The following is a 15161-nucleotide window of genomic DNA, read 5'->3' as shown; positions in this document are numbered from 1 at the left end:
GGCCCCAAGATGGCTGTGGCTCAAAAGAGGGGAGCCATGGAGTCATAAGTAGCTAGCCATCTAGCCAGCTGGGGTCTGATCAGCCCCGGCTGGGTCACCTGGAGAAGGTTGTATGATGTTGAAAGACCCGAAACACCCGATGATTCCAGGAACATCACTGAAGATGTGTCCAGAAGCCTCAATAGATGTATGTACACAGTATTATTTATGGTGCAACTGTAACGAAAACCAATTTCCTCCGGGATCAATGAAGTATGACTATGACTAAGTTTTCCTGAATGCTATTGGTATCACTTTACTTTGGAAACTGAAGTACAAAATCTCAGTTTATTAGAGAAGAATGACGCGTAGCAAAGCAAATATAGCCGCTCCTCATTTAGCGAAGGACACTTTTGATGGCATCATTTCTGGTTTATCTGCCACCCTTGTGCCTCTCGTTGTCATTCTGGAGACGTGCAGCCTTTTCATCTGCCATCTCTTCAGCTCTTCTGTTGTTTATTGTCTGTCTCTGATCCTGGAGACGTGCATGCCTCTCCTCCTCTGTCTCTTCTTCTCTCATCTTTTTCCGTCCTGACTCTTTGATCCTGGAGTCAAGCAGCCCTGGCCTCATCCAGTTCTTGTTCTCTCCCTCTCCCTGCCACTTCCCGACTATGTTTGGCATCATCTCTTGACCATAATGTCCCCCTTCCCTTTCCACGCGGCATAATTAGGCTGACCTTTTTTTTTACCCTGATGTTGGATAGAAGATACGAAGCATTAACACCAAAGGATGCTGATTATTCTTGATGATGTGGTTGACGCTCTCCTAAATGGATGTGATACAGTCACCGCTGTCCTTTGACTGCAGCAAAGGGTTTTATGGGTGTCTCGAAGTACGTCATTACAATAAGATTTACTTATCTCTTACTGATGGGTGGCAGTTTGATCTGTCCCAATCCTGCACATGCTGATGGTGATTAGCAGAATGTGATCCCTTGAAATAGAGCTGCCCTGCCCTTTTGCTCCGGTAGGTGTCACTGCTGAGGCTGGCCGTGTGCATGCGTCAGGCTGTCACGTCCCGATTTCCATGATGGCCGATCGGGTCTCGGGTGAAAGCCAGCCTGTTGATTTTTGGTGAATGAGCAATTTTATACTAATATATAACCCTGAACTCTGCCTGCATTCTGTATGTTAGCGCATTTTAATTCCATTTAACCAAAAAAAGTGCCGCTGTAATGCACCGTTTGCGCTAATTGGAGGTCACAGACAGACAGAGCGAGCATGCGAGTTTTAGTATTATATAAATATCTGATTCTACTACCTCCTCTGGCAGTGAGTTCCAGATATCAACGTACTCTGTGTCAAAGATACTTTTGCTTCAAATCCTCTTTAAAACTCCTACCACTCACCTTATGGTCTGTTGTTTTTAATACTCATAACATGAAAGGAAAAATGTTGACTGTTTATCTTCGCTATGCTTCTTATAGTTCCATATCTTTCCATCATTTCACCCTTAGGCACCTTTTCTTGAGGGAAAACAGGCCCAAACCTATTTGATCTCCAAACCAGGCAACATCCTGTTTAATCTTCTCTGCATTCTCTCAGCTCAACCATATCCTTCCATCAATGTGGAGACCAAAACTGCAGACAATACTTCAAGTGCCGTCTAACCAATGCCTTGTAAAGTTGAAACAATATGCAACTTTGCTATTCTCTCACTAACCCATTAAAATAAACATGATATATGTCTTCTTCGTCACCCTATCTGCCTGTGTTGCCACTTTCAGGAAACTATCATCTGAACCTTCTAGTCATCAGCATTGCTTTGCATCCCACCATTTATTTACACATCCTACCTTATTTGGCTTCTTAAAAAGCATTTTTTAAAGATCTTATTGGGGTAACCTCTGATAAAAGCAATGGAACAGTGTTTTTATATAAGTTTTCATATTTATAAAACATTTTTTGTAAAACTTTCATGCACATGTCTCAATAATTTCTTTCAAAATATTTCTAGAAAATAGCATCTGCAATTCTCAGCTACCTAAAATTTGTGGGAATTTTAATATTTTCATCCAGTAGGCTCCTAATAAACAGACACCACTTCTCAACACAAAATAATCTGCAGATGCCGGCGTCAAAGTGACACTCACAACACGCTGGAGGAACTCAGCAGGTTGGGCAGCATCCGTGGCAACGATCAGTCAACGTTTCGAGCTGGAACCCTTCGTCAGGACTGGAGAGGGAAGGAGCAGAGACCCTATAAAAAAGGTGGGGGAAGGGTGGGAAGGAGAAGGCTGGTAGGTGCCAGGTGAAAAACCAGTAAGGGGAAAGATAAAGGGATGGGGGAGGGGAAGCAGGGAGGGGATAGGCAGGAAAGGTGAAGAAGAAATAGGGGAAAACACAATGGTTAGTAGAAGGTGGCAGAACCATGAGGGAAGAGTTAGGCAGCTGGGGGAGGGGGCAGAGTGAAACTGGGATGGGGGACGGGAGGGGGAGGAATTACCGGAAGTTGGAGAATTCAATGTTCATACCAGGGGACTGGAGACTACCCAAACGGTATATGAGGTGTTGCTCCTCCAACCTGAGTTTAGCCTCATCCTGGCAGTAGAGGAGGCCATGTATGGACATATCTGAATGGGAATGTGAAGCGGAGTAGAAGTGGCTGGCAAACGGGAGATCCTGTCTGTTGTGGCGGACGGAGCGGAGGTGCTCGACGAAGCGGTCCCCCAATGTGCGTTGGGTTTCACCGATGTAGAGGAGGCCGCAATGGGAGCACCGGATGCAATAGATTACCCCAACAGACTCACAAGTGAAATGTTGCCTCACCTGGAAGGACTGTTTGGGGCCCTGAATGGTGGCAAGAGAGGAGATGTAGCACTTACACTTACAGGGATAGGTGCCGGGTGGGAGGGACGTGTGGACCAGGGAGTCGTGGAGGGAACGATCCCTGCGGAAAGCGGAGAGGGGTGGAGAGGGAAAGATGTGCTTAGTGGTGGGGTCCTGTTGAAGGTGGTGGAAGTTGCGGAGGATAATGTGCTGGATCCACAGGCTGGTGGGGTGGTAGGTGAGGACAAGGGTAACTCTGTCCCTGTTGTGGTGACGGGAGGATGGGGTGAGGGCCAAAGTGCAGGAAATGGAGGAGATGTGGGTGAGGGCATCATTGATGATGGCAGAAGGGAAACCACGATCCTTAAAGAAAGAGGACATTTGAGATGTCCTGGAACGGAAAGCCTCATCCTGGGAGCAGATGCAGTGGAGACGGAGGAACTGGGAATAGGGAATGGCATTTTTGCATGTAGCAGGGTGGGAAGAGGTAGAGTTGAGGTAGTTATAAGAGTCAGTGGGCTTATAAAAGATGTCAGTGGACAGTCTGTCTCCAGAGATGGAGACTGAGAGATTAAGAAAGGGGAGAGAAGTGTCTGAGATGGACCAAGTGAATTTGAGGGCTGGGTGGTAGTTTGAAGTCGATGAAATTGACAAGCTCAGCATGGGTGCAGGAGCAGCGCCAATGCAGTCGTCAATGTAGCGAAGGAAAAGTTGGGGAGCAGTACCAGTATAGGTTTGGAGCATAGACTGTTCCACATAACCAACGAAGAGGTAGGCATAGCTCGGGCCCATAGCTACACCCTTGGTCTGAAGAAAGTGGGAAGAGCCAGAAGAGAAGTTATTAAGTCTGAGTACCAGTTCCGCCAACTGGAGGAGGGTACTGGTGAGGTCTATTGTCCAGAACCGTCTCGGTAGTCTCCAGCCCCTTGGTATGAACATTGAATTCTCCAACTTCCGGTAATTCCTCCCCCTCCCGTCCCCCATGCCAGTTTCACTCTGCCCCTTCCCCCAGCTGCCTATCACCTCCCTCATGGTTCCGCCTTCTTCTACGCCCATTGTGTTTTCCCCTATTCCTTCTTCACCTTTCCTGCCTATCCCCTCCCTGCTTCCCCTCCCCCACCCCTTTATCTTGCCCCTTATTGGTGTTTCACCTGGAACCCACCAGCCTTCTCCTTCCCACCCTCCCCCCACCTTCTTTATAGGGCCTCTGCCCCTTCCCTCTTCAGTCCTGATGAAGGGTTCCAGCCCGAAACATTGGCAGATAGTTTCCACGGATGCTGCCCAACCTGCTGAGTTCCTCCAGCGTGTTGTGGGTGTTGCTTAGACACCACTTCTACTTCACTGACAACAATAGCACTTCAACATCATCAACATAACCACACCATTAGGAATGCTTAGAGCCTGCCCGGCCTTTCTATGTGATTGTGGCTGACCCATCATTTTCTTTCAGCCATCTCCACATCTTTTAATTCTTGCTGTGCATCAAATCTGTAAAAAGTGAGCCATACACCCTGAAAAATGTGGAGTGAAGTGAAGGGGAGGTGGTCAATTATGATGCCTTCTCTTTCAAACCAGGCCATCATTCGAAGTATAAGTATAAGCAGTATAAGTAAATAACATTTTAAGGCATCAGGACAAATAGATATTGGTTATGAAGGTAAGCAGAGTATTATGTTTTGTAACTCCAAATCATTAAGCCCATTGTAAGGAAAACAAGGGAGCTGGGAATGTAGGATTAACTTCAGTTTTACTTTAAGTGAGGCACAAATGCATGATGACTTATGCCATTCATGTACTTTTACATAAAACCTGTAACGAATTATGTAAAGAAAAAATGCTTAATCAAGCAATATATTTACAAAATTACTTAAATATTAAAGACACAAAATACACAAATAAATATTAAATAGCTATGAACTCCAACTAAATATAGAGTATCTTAACTTATATACATTATATATAAAAATATTCCATATTATACAATTACTATGTAGACATTAGATTAGATTAGATTCAACTTTATTGTCATTGTGCCGAGTACAGATACAAAGCCAATGAAATGCATTTAGCATCAAACCAGAAATGCAAAGAATAGTGTTATTTACAAAGTAACTGTGAATAAAAAGTAAGTGCTACAACACACAAATATAAAAGTACTGAGACAGTACAATATGGGTGCAATACTGCTTAGTGCTGTGATGTGAGGTTCAGCAGGGTCACAGTCTCAAGGAAGAAGCTCTTCCTGTGCCTGCTGGTGTGGCAGTGGAAGCTACTGTAACGCCTACCGGATGGGAGGAGAGTAAAAAGTCCATGGTTAGGGTGAGATGCATCCTTGATTATGCTTTCCTCCCTGCCCAGGCAGCGTTTATGGTAGATGTTCTCAATGGTGGGCAATTGGGTGCCGATAATCCTCTGGGCAGTTTTCACCACACGCTGGAGTGCTTTGCGGTCCAATACGGGACAATTGCCATACCACACTGAGATGCAGTTGGTGAGTATGCTCTCAATGGTACAGTGGTAAAAGTCCGTCAGTATCCTGGGACAGAGGAGAGCTTTCTTGATGCTCCGCAGGAAATAAAGGTGCTGTTGTGCCTTTTTGATCAGGATGGAAGAATTCAGGAACCAGGTGAGATACTCGGAAATGTGGACACCAAAGAATTTTAAGCTTCATACACACTCCACTACAGCTCCGTTGATGTAGATAGGGACCCGAGTGTGGCTCCTAGCATGCCTGAAGTCCACAATCATCTCCTTGGTCTTCTGGGTGTTAAGGGCCAGGTTGGTGTCGGCACATCACGTGGCCAGGTGCTGGACATCCACAGCATAGTAAGTTTTAAATTGTCCCATTCAGGCCTAAAGATTTAATCACCGTGGAGGATTTCTTACTTTTGTGGGATAGTGTCTTTCCTGACAAGGGGGGTCACTTTGCTTGGCTGTGAAACAATATCAGGTTCTGGACCCTCCTCTGTGGAGGTTGCAGGAGTTGACTCTGCGACTGCAGGAAGTGGATCTGGCCACCTCTCTTCTCTAACAATTTTTGACTCAGCTCTCCGAAACTGATTGATATGTTGTCTACAGATGATATCAAAAGCAATCTCCACTGTGTACGAGTGGTTCAGTTCTGTCCTTAAACTTCCTGAGTTCTCACATTTGATCACCTCTGTAGTTCCTTGTCAGAACTGCTTGTCCAGGTGTGAAACATTAATCTTTTCGTTTGAGGAGCCTTCAATTTGTTCAGCTGTTTGTCCTGCATACTCCTTCTGAGATTGGGTTTGAGTAGATCCAATTGTGAGCACAAGGAATGACTCAGGAGCAGCATAGCTGGTGAGTTGTCAGTTGTGGAGTGTGCTGCACTGTGATATGCAAGGAGGGAACTGGTGAGCTTCTGATTCAGCGTCAGTGTAGTGTGTTCTGCTGCCATTGCTCGCAGTGCATTTAGACTCTGGACAAACCCTTCCACCAAGCCACTTGTAGGTGAATGGTACAGTACAGATGTACTATGTCTTATTCCATTCATTTTCAGGAATGACAGAAACTGTTCCACAACAAGCAGTGGTCCATTATCACTGACTAAGTATCTGGAACACCAGTCATTGAGAAGAGGCTTCTCAACATATCGACAGTGTGTCAGGCTGTAGCAGAGACTATTGGGAACACTTCTGGCCACTTTGCAGTTGCATCCACTACTACCAAGAAACTTGTGTCTGGCAAAATCCACATGAATCCTCTGACAGGGCAATGCAGGTATTTCCAGAGATGGAGAGGCACCACTCTTGGCATCTTCTGGTCATGTTGACATCCTGAACAGTGCATGGCAAGCAGCTCGATCTGTTGATCTATCCCAGGCCAGCAGACAAAACCAAGCCAATGCTTCCATTTGACCATGCTTATATGTCTAGTATGTAGCTCTTCCAACACATTAGCTCTCAGCTTGGATGATACAACAACTCTCAATCCCCACATAAGTCAACCCCTGTGAACGGCAAGTTCATTCCAGCACTGGCAAAAATGGGAGATATGGATACTCTGCTGCACATTCGAGGCATTTTGGGCTTCCATATAGACCTGAGACAGTGTGGGGTCTTTTCTGTTTTCACTTTTGATCATCTTTGAAAGGAGACTTTCAATTTGCATTCAGAAGAATAGATCAAGAGGAGTGTCCTCTTTTGTAAATGTTTCCGGTATTTCCTTTTCCAAGTGTAAACAGGACAATCCATCAGCATTTCCTTGATTAGTTATCCTCTTGTTGAATCCAATCTTGTAATGGTGTCCTCCAAGAAACAGAGCCCACCTCTGCATTTGTACTGCTGCTCTTAGCGGAACACCCTTCTGTAGATAGAAAATGGACACCAGTGGTTGACAATCAGTAACCAGGGTCAACTCTCTCCCATACAAGTACTGGTTGAGACATTTTACACCCCAAACCAGACTCAAAGCCATTCTGTCAATCTGTGCATATTTTTTCTCTGCAGTGGTATGGGAACTTAATGCAAGGGCTATAGGGCGTTTACTTCCATCACTCATATCACGTGATGGACCTATACCATAAGGCGAGGCGTCACAGGCATGCTTCACTGGATAATGAACAGATTCTGATGTCATCATCTCCTTTACACTCTTGAAGTCTACCTCACACTGCTTTGTCTACTGCCACTTCTTCCTCATCTGTAGTAATGACTTCAAGGGATCGAGAACTGTAGCCAGGTTGGGCAGTAAGCTGTTATAGTAATTGACAAATTCTGAAAAAGACTACTGTGACATGTCCTTTGGCCTTCGGACATCCACCTCAGCACACTTCTGTAATTCTTCTGTGTCAATGGTGTGACCAAAATAAGTGATGCTTGGTTTAAAAATTCACACTTGTTGCATTGTGCTCTGAGCCCACAATCTTCAAATCTTTTTAATAATGTCTTGAGATTTTGGAGATGTCCTTTGTAATCTTTACCGGTAAAAATGATGTTATCCAGGTAACACTTAATGCCTGGGCAGCTTTGCAGCACCTAGTCCATAGTTTTCTGCCAGAGTACAGGTGCAGATGCTACTCTACAAATAAACCTATTATAGTGATAAGGCACTTTCTGAGTGTTTATACTGAGAAATACCTTGGACTCTTCTTCCACCTCCACCTGTAGTAGGACTACTTTGCCTGACAGTTTCCCTCCAGAAAGGTTTGCAAAAACATCCTCTATCCTAGGCAGAGGGTATTTATCTACTTTCATTCTGGGTTGATGGTGACCTTAAAATCACGACAGATCCTGACAGACCCATTCTTCTTGTCTACTGGGACCACTGGCATTGCCCATAAACTCCACACAACCTTGGAAAGAATTCCATCAACCTGTATGCAATCTAGTTCATTAGCTACGAAATCATGGATGGTATAAGGAACTGGACAAGTCTTGTAAAACTTGATGTGTCATTTTCATTTAACACTATTTTACCCTTGATATGTTTGGGTTTTCCAATGCCAGCCTTGAACACTGCTGTAGCATCATCCAGTACCTTCCTTACTTCACTTTCAGTTGGCACATTTGCACAGGATGTGGCATGCAAATGGTGGATGGATCTCCAATCAAGTTGTAGTTGTCTCAGCAAATCACTGCCCCACAATGCTGGTCCATCTGTTTTTATCACAATCAAGTCCAATGTGGTTTGTTGATTGTTGTATTTCACTGTTACGAATGTCCTTCCCACAGGAGTTATCTTTTCTCCAGTATAATTTCTTAGTTGGATATATGTACTCTTCTATTCAGTATCTTTGAATTCCATTCAAATTCATTCTGTGGAATGACTTGAAACAGCCAAGCCAGTGTCCAATTTCATTTTAATTAATTTGCCATTCACTTCTGGTGTAAGCCATATTCCTTGTGCCTTTTAGTTTTCACATGGTAAATCTCAAGGCTATCCAATTAAAATCTGCATGCTGTCATTTTTTCCATCAACAGCATGCAGATTAGTGCTCTTACTGAAACTATAACTTGACTTTCTTTTCTCTCTAACCTGTGCAGACCATTTATTTTTGACTGCTCGACATGCTGTTTGTATATGTCCTACTTCGTGGTATTTTCTGCAAGTTTTGCCTTTAAATCTGCATTGATCCGGTGTATGTGAGCTTCTACCACAATGGTAATACAATTTGTTCAGCCAGGCCAGTTTCTGTTTAAACATTGCAATTTTGTTCATGCTCACTTTCATTCCTGACTGCAACTGGATTGTGTCTCTGTCTGCTGTTTCAGTTGATACAGCAGTTTAAACTTCTCTTTTAATGCAAGTTGTGCTTCATTTAGGAGCCATTTTTGAACGCTTTATTGCAAGATTCAACAATCTCTCAGTGCATCATTGAACCCATCACTGAACTGACAATGCTCAGCCAATCTCTTCAATTCAGCCATATACGCTGAAATGGACTCCCCCTCCCTTTTGATTCCACTTATGAAACCTAATGCATTCTCCAATCAACAATGGTTTTGGTTCTAAATATCCCTGCCATATCAGCAAAGCTCATTTTGGCTGGTTTGGTTGGAACAGTCAAACTTCAAAGCAAATTGTATGCTTTTCCACCTACAACACTCAGCAAAACTGGTACTCATTTCTCACAGCTATTCCGTTTGCTTCAAAATACTGCTCAATTCACTCCGTATACAATATCCAGTTATTCCTTGCACAATTGAATGTGTCTATCCTTCCGATGTAGCCAGCCGGTTTTACTCTTTTTTTTAGTTATTATTATCACCTGGCATTGTTTATGAACCCATGAATTTCTCCGTTTTCCGCCTTTTGCAAAGAAAGCACGCTGTGCTTTATTCAAATGACTATTTCTCGCCATGCTTTTTAAAAACTTGAACATCTCACTGTGCTTCAGGTAGGTAGGTAGGTAGGTAGTCATCTTGAAAACTTCCTTATCACCACTGTTATGTTTTTGTGACTTCAAATCATTAAACTAATTGAAAGGAAAACAAGGGAGTCAGGTAATCTTGCCTAACTTCATTTTTACATTACGCACAGTGCACATACATGACGTGGCAGTGTGATTCACATATGCTATTCACATTCTACTACATATGACTCATAATTAATCATTTAAACAAAGAATGCTTAATCAAACAATATATTTACAATATTACTCAAATATTACTGAAATATTAAATACACAGCACAGAGTACTTCATTTGATTTGCTAAGGTATAGAGCAGAGAGATCATGTTCACTGTGGAGCAACACGTCCTTCCAGTAATGTGGTGACCTGTATGGCTAAGCACAGCTCGAAAGCGATATTTAAGTTTGCTGACAACACCACTAACATAGGCTGAATCAAAGGTGGTTTTGAATCAGTATATGGGGGTGGGGGGGGGAGATTGAAAATCTAGCCCAATTGTCCCATAAACAACACCCTCTAACTCAACGTCAGCTAGATCAAGGAGCTGATTATTGACTTCAGGGGGAGGAAACCAGAGGTCCATGAACCAGTCCTCATTGGAAGGTTAGAGGTGGAGAGGGTCAGCAACTGTAAATTCCTCAGCGTTATCATTTCAGAGAACCTGTCCTGGGACCAGCACAAAAGTGCATTTACGAAGAAAGCACAGCAGCACCTCTACTTCCTTAGGCGTTTGTAAAGATTTGGCACGTCATCTAAATCTTTGACAAATTTCTATAGATGTGTATTGGAGAGTATATTGACTGGCTGCATCACAGCCTGGTATGGAAAACCAATTTTTTTGAATGCAAAATCCTACAAAACGTAGTGGATATGGCCCAGACCATCACAGGTAAAACCCTCCCCACCATTGAGCACACTTACATGAAGCATTGTCGCAAGAAAACAATACCCATGATTCGGGGTTCCCACCACCCAGGACATGTTCTCTTTTCACTGCTGCCATCAGAAAGATGGTACAGGAGTCTTGGGGCTCACACCAACAAGTTCAGGAACAGTTATTACCCCTCAACCATCAGGCTCTTGAACCAAACTTCAATTGCCCTATCAATGAAATGTTCCCACAACCTATAGACTTGCTTTCAAGGACTCTTTATCTCATTTTTTCGATATTTATTATTATTATTTCTTTCTTTTTGTATTTGCACAACTTATCGTCTTTTGTATACTGATTGAACGCCCAAGTTGGTGTTGTTTTTCATTGGTTCTATTATGGTTATTATTCTATTTTTTTCAATAGTACAGCATATTACAGGCCCTTCGGCCCACAATGTTGTGCCAACCCTCAAACCCTGCCTCCTATATAACCCCCCACCTTAAATTCCTCCATATACCTGTCCAGTAGTCTCTTAAACTTCACTAGTGTATCTGCCTCCACCACTGACTCAGGCAGTGCATTCCACGCACCAACCACTCTCTGAGTAAAAAACCTTCCTCTAATATCCCCCTTGAACTTCCCACCCCTTACCTTAAAGCCATGTCCTCTTGTATTGAGCAGTGGTGCCCTGGGGAAGAGGCCCTGGCTATCCACTCTATCTATTCCTCTTATTATCTTGTACACATCTATCATGTCTCCTCTCATCCTCCTTCTCTCCAAAGAGTAAAGCCCTAGCTCCCTTAATCTCTGATCATAATCCATACGCTCTAAACCAGGCAGCATCCTGGTAAATCTCCTCTGTACCCTTTCCAACGCTTCCACATCCTTCCTATAGTGAGACGACCAGAACTGGACACAGTACTCCAAGTGTGGCCTAACCAGAGTTTTATAGAGCTGCATCATTACATCACGACTCTTAAACTCTGTCCCTCGATTTATGAAAGCTAACACCTAATAAGCTTTCTTAACTACCCTATCCACCTGTGAGGCAACTTTCAGGGATCTGTGGACATGTACCCCCAGATCCCTCTGCTCCTCCACACTACCAAGTATCCTGCCATTTACTTTGTACTTTATCTTGGAGTTTGTCCTTCCAAAGTGTACCACCTCACATTTCTCCAGGTTGAACTCCATCTGCCACTTCTCAGCCCACTTCTGCATCCTATCAATGTCTCTCTGCAATCTTCAACAATCCCCTACACTATCTACAACACCACCAACCCTTGTGTTGTCTGCAAACTTGCCAACCCACCCTTCTACCCCCACATCCAGGTTGTTAATAAAAATCACGAAAAGTAGAGGTCCCAGAACAGATCTTTGTGGGACACCACTAGTCACAATCCTCCAATCTGAATGTACTCCCTCCACCACCACCCTCTGCCTTCTGCAGGCAATCCAATTCTGAATCCACCTGGCTAAACTTCCCTGGATCCCATGCCTTCTGACTTTCTGAATAAGCCTACCATGTGGAACCTTGTCAAATGCCTTACTAAAATCCATATGGATCACATTCACTGCACTACCCTCATCTATATGCCTGGTCACCTCCTCTAAGAACTCTATCAGGCTTGTTAGACACGATCTGCCCTTCACAAAGCCATGCTGACTGTCCCTGATCATACCATAATTCTCTAAATGCCCAAAGATCCTATCTCTAAGAATCTTTTCCAACAGCTTTCCCACCACAGACATAAGGCTCACTGGTCTGTCATTACCTGGACTATCCTTACTACCTTTTTTGAACAAGGGGACAACATTCGCCTCCCTCCAATCCTCCGGTACCATTCCTGTGGACAACGAGGACATAAAGATCCTAGCCAGAGGCTCAGCAATTTCTTCCCTCGCCTCGTGGAGCAGCCTGGGGAATATTCTGTCAGGCCCCAGGGACTTACCTGTCCTAATGTATTTTAACAACTCCAACACCTCCTCTCCCTTAATATCAACATGCTCCAGAACATCAACCTCACTCATATTGTCCTCACCATCATCAAGTTCCCTCTCATTGGTGAATACTGAAGAGAAGTTCATTGAGTATGTCCACAAGAAAATTCATCCCAGGGTTGTATATGGTGACATATATCCACATTGATAATGTTTAGTTTGAACTTTGAGTACTAAGGGTGGTAAAGAGACAATTTACAGGATATTGTTAGGGTTGGGGAAGTTTAGTTATGCAAATGGATAAGACAGGCCTGATGATATTTATTAGATGAGGTAGTTGATTACCTTATCACAGAGGAGGTTGTTGGTTGTTGGCTTGCATAAATTGAGGTATGGGTAGAGCAGGAGTTAATAAGTAGGGGGTGGTGAATTAAGAGTTATACAGCTGGGAAACAGACCGTCAGCCTAACTGGTCCATGCTGACCAAGATTCACATCTGACCTAAAGCCATTTGCCCATGTTTGGTCCATATCCCAGTCTAAACTTTCCAATCCATGTACCTATCCAAGATCCTTTTAAATATTGTCAATGTACCTGCCTCAATTGTTACCTCTGGTAGCTCATTCCATATGCTGACCCTCTGGTTCTATTACATCTCTCCGCTTTCACCTTAAACCTACTGTATGTCCCCTAGATCTTGATTCTCCGATGAAGCAGCAAAAAGGAATTTCGTGTATGAAAGCGCGACGTTTTTTTTAAATAAAAAAGTCGATGTTCTATCTGGGTAATGTTTCTGGCAGGTCACTGAAGATCGCCTGTTCTCTGAAACCTTTTATATAGTTTCATATGCAGGCTTTTTGAAGCTACTTAACGATTTCTTTCTGGCCCTGGTTAAACTTGTTGCATTTTGACTTTGAGCCAAAGCAAGTTACGTTCCACGAAATAATATAACGTGTGAGAATTTCAATAATGTATCAGGTGACCATGTATTTACGTAGTTAAACATGCCGATTCGTTGCCCAGATGGTAAATATCTTTTAATACACGAGAACGCGAGTTACTGGTGTATTTATTTGCGGCCCTTGAGCAATGTAAATCGCACGAGTTATTCTCAAACATTTGGCTTCCCGACGATTATTTCTCACCAGACTGTAAAAGAGCACCTGTCTATGACGCTGTGCCCTTTAAAAGGTCAAATGTTATACTTTCCTAATTAACTTCATATTCGTCCCTGAGCAAAAACACATTTCTGTTTTAACCAGCGCGTCCCTTCACTGCCCTTTCTCAGAAGGAGCTGAGGCGCCTTGAAATAACCCCTTTCTATTTTAGTTGCGAAATTAAAACAAAACTCCGAGTTTATGAAATTCAGCCTCAGGCATATCTAACAACATTTTCATAGAACCACACATGCCGCATTTCAGAAGTCAAGTTGCAGTTGAATTCACGACTGTTTTACTCGAATGACATGGCGCAGTCTATTTTTATCTCGAATATTCTACGTACCCTGCACTCGGCCACTTATCTCATAATCTATCGATTTGAATCGTGCTGCAGTCGTCTCCACGTTTGACATTATTACCAAAAAACTAAAGCAAAGAGCTGCTTTAACAGCACTGTTCATGAGGCACTTGGTGTAGCTCTAACACATCGGCTCCCTTCTGAAGGCACACTGATCCAGTCTTGGTCACTCTATTCCAGTCAATTCCAGACGCAATCACTCCGTTCCCGTCTTTGATAATCCACTCCAGGTCGTACCAAAACGCGAAAAAGTAAAGACGCTGACACGCACATCTGCTCTCACTCCATCCTCCCGCCACCCCACTAGGAATAGGGTTCCCCTGGTCCTCACCTACCACCCCACCAGCCTCCGGGTCCAACATATTATTCTCCGTAACTTCCGCCACCTCCAACGGGATCCCACCACGAAGCACATCTTTCCCTCCCCCCCCCCGCTCTGCTTTCCGCAGGGATCGCTCCCTACGCGACTCCCTTGTCCATTCGTTCCCCCCCCCATCCCTCCCCACTGATCTCCCTCCTGGCACTTATCCTTGTAAGCGGAACAAGTGCTACACACGCCCTTACACTTCCTCACTTACCACCATTCAGGGCCCCAAACAGTCCTTCCAGGTGAGGAGACACTTCACCTGTGAGTTGGCTGGGGTGATATACTGCGTCCTGTGCTCCCGATGTGGCCTTCTATATATTGGCAAGACCCGACGCAGATTGGGAGACCGCTTTGCTGAACACCTACGCTCTGTCCACCAGAGAAAGTAGGATCTCCCAGTGGCCACACATTTTAATTCCACATCCCATTCCCATTCTGATATGTCTATCCATGGCCTCCTCTACTGTAAAGATGAAGCCACACTCAGGTTGGAGGAACAACACCTTATATTCCGTCTGGGTAGCCTCCACCCTGATGGCATGAACATCGACTTCTCTAACTTCCGCTAACGCCCCACCTCCCCCTCGTACCCCATCCGTTACTTATTTTTATACACACATTCTTTTTCTCTCTCTCCTTTTTCTCCCTCTGTCCCTCTGAATATACCCCTTGCCCATCCTCTGGGTCCCCCCCCCTTGTCTTTCTTCCCGGACCTCCTATCCCATGATCCTCTCTCATCCCTTGTGCCAATCACCTGTCCAGCTCTTGGCTCCATC

At 44.1% G+C, this 15161-nt stretch overlaps 1 protein-coding gene across 3 annotated transcripts in view; it reads right to left on the bottom strand.

The window, feature by feature from the left end:
* Positions 1 to 14343, bottom strand: part of LOC140202201 (acylphosphatase-2-like) — a 123532-nt gene extending 109189 nt beyond the window's left edge. Inside the window, exon 1 of one of the 3 annotated variants that reach the window (XM_072267064.1) lies at positions 14004 to 14343. In XM_072267064.1, the coding sequence (XP_072123165.1) occupies positions 14004 to 14121 (118 nt within the window). In that variant the 5' untranslated portion in view covers positions 14122 to 14343. Of the gene's footprint in view, positions 1 to 9660; positions 9733 to 14003 lie in introns of those variants that run through there. The other 2 variants (XM_072267063.1, XM_072267065.1) reach the window with 2 other exon arrangements.
* Between the last annotated feature and the right edge of the window lie 818 nt (positions 14344 to 15161).

This window comes from Mobula birostris, chromosome 8 (assembly GCF_030028105.1).
Source record: "Mobula birostris isolate sMobBir1 chromosome 8, sMobBir1.hap1, whole genome shotgun sequence".
Classification (NCBI taxonomy): domain Eukaryota; kingdom Metazoa; phylum Chordata; class Chondrichthyes; order Myliobatiformes; family Myliobatidae; genus Mobula; species Mobula birostris.
The sequence above is the reverse complement of the archived record's forward strand: the minus strand, read 5'-3'. Positions and strand labels throughout refer to the sequence as shown.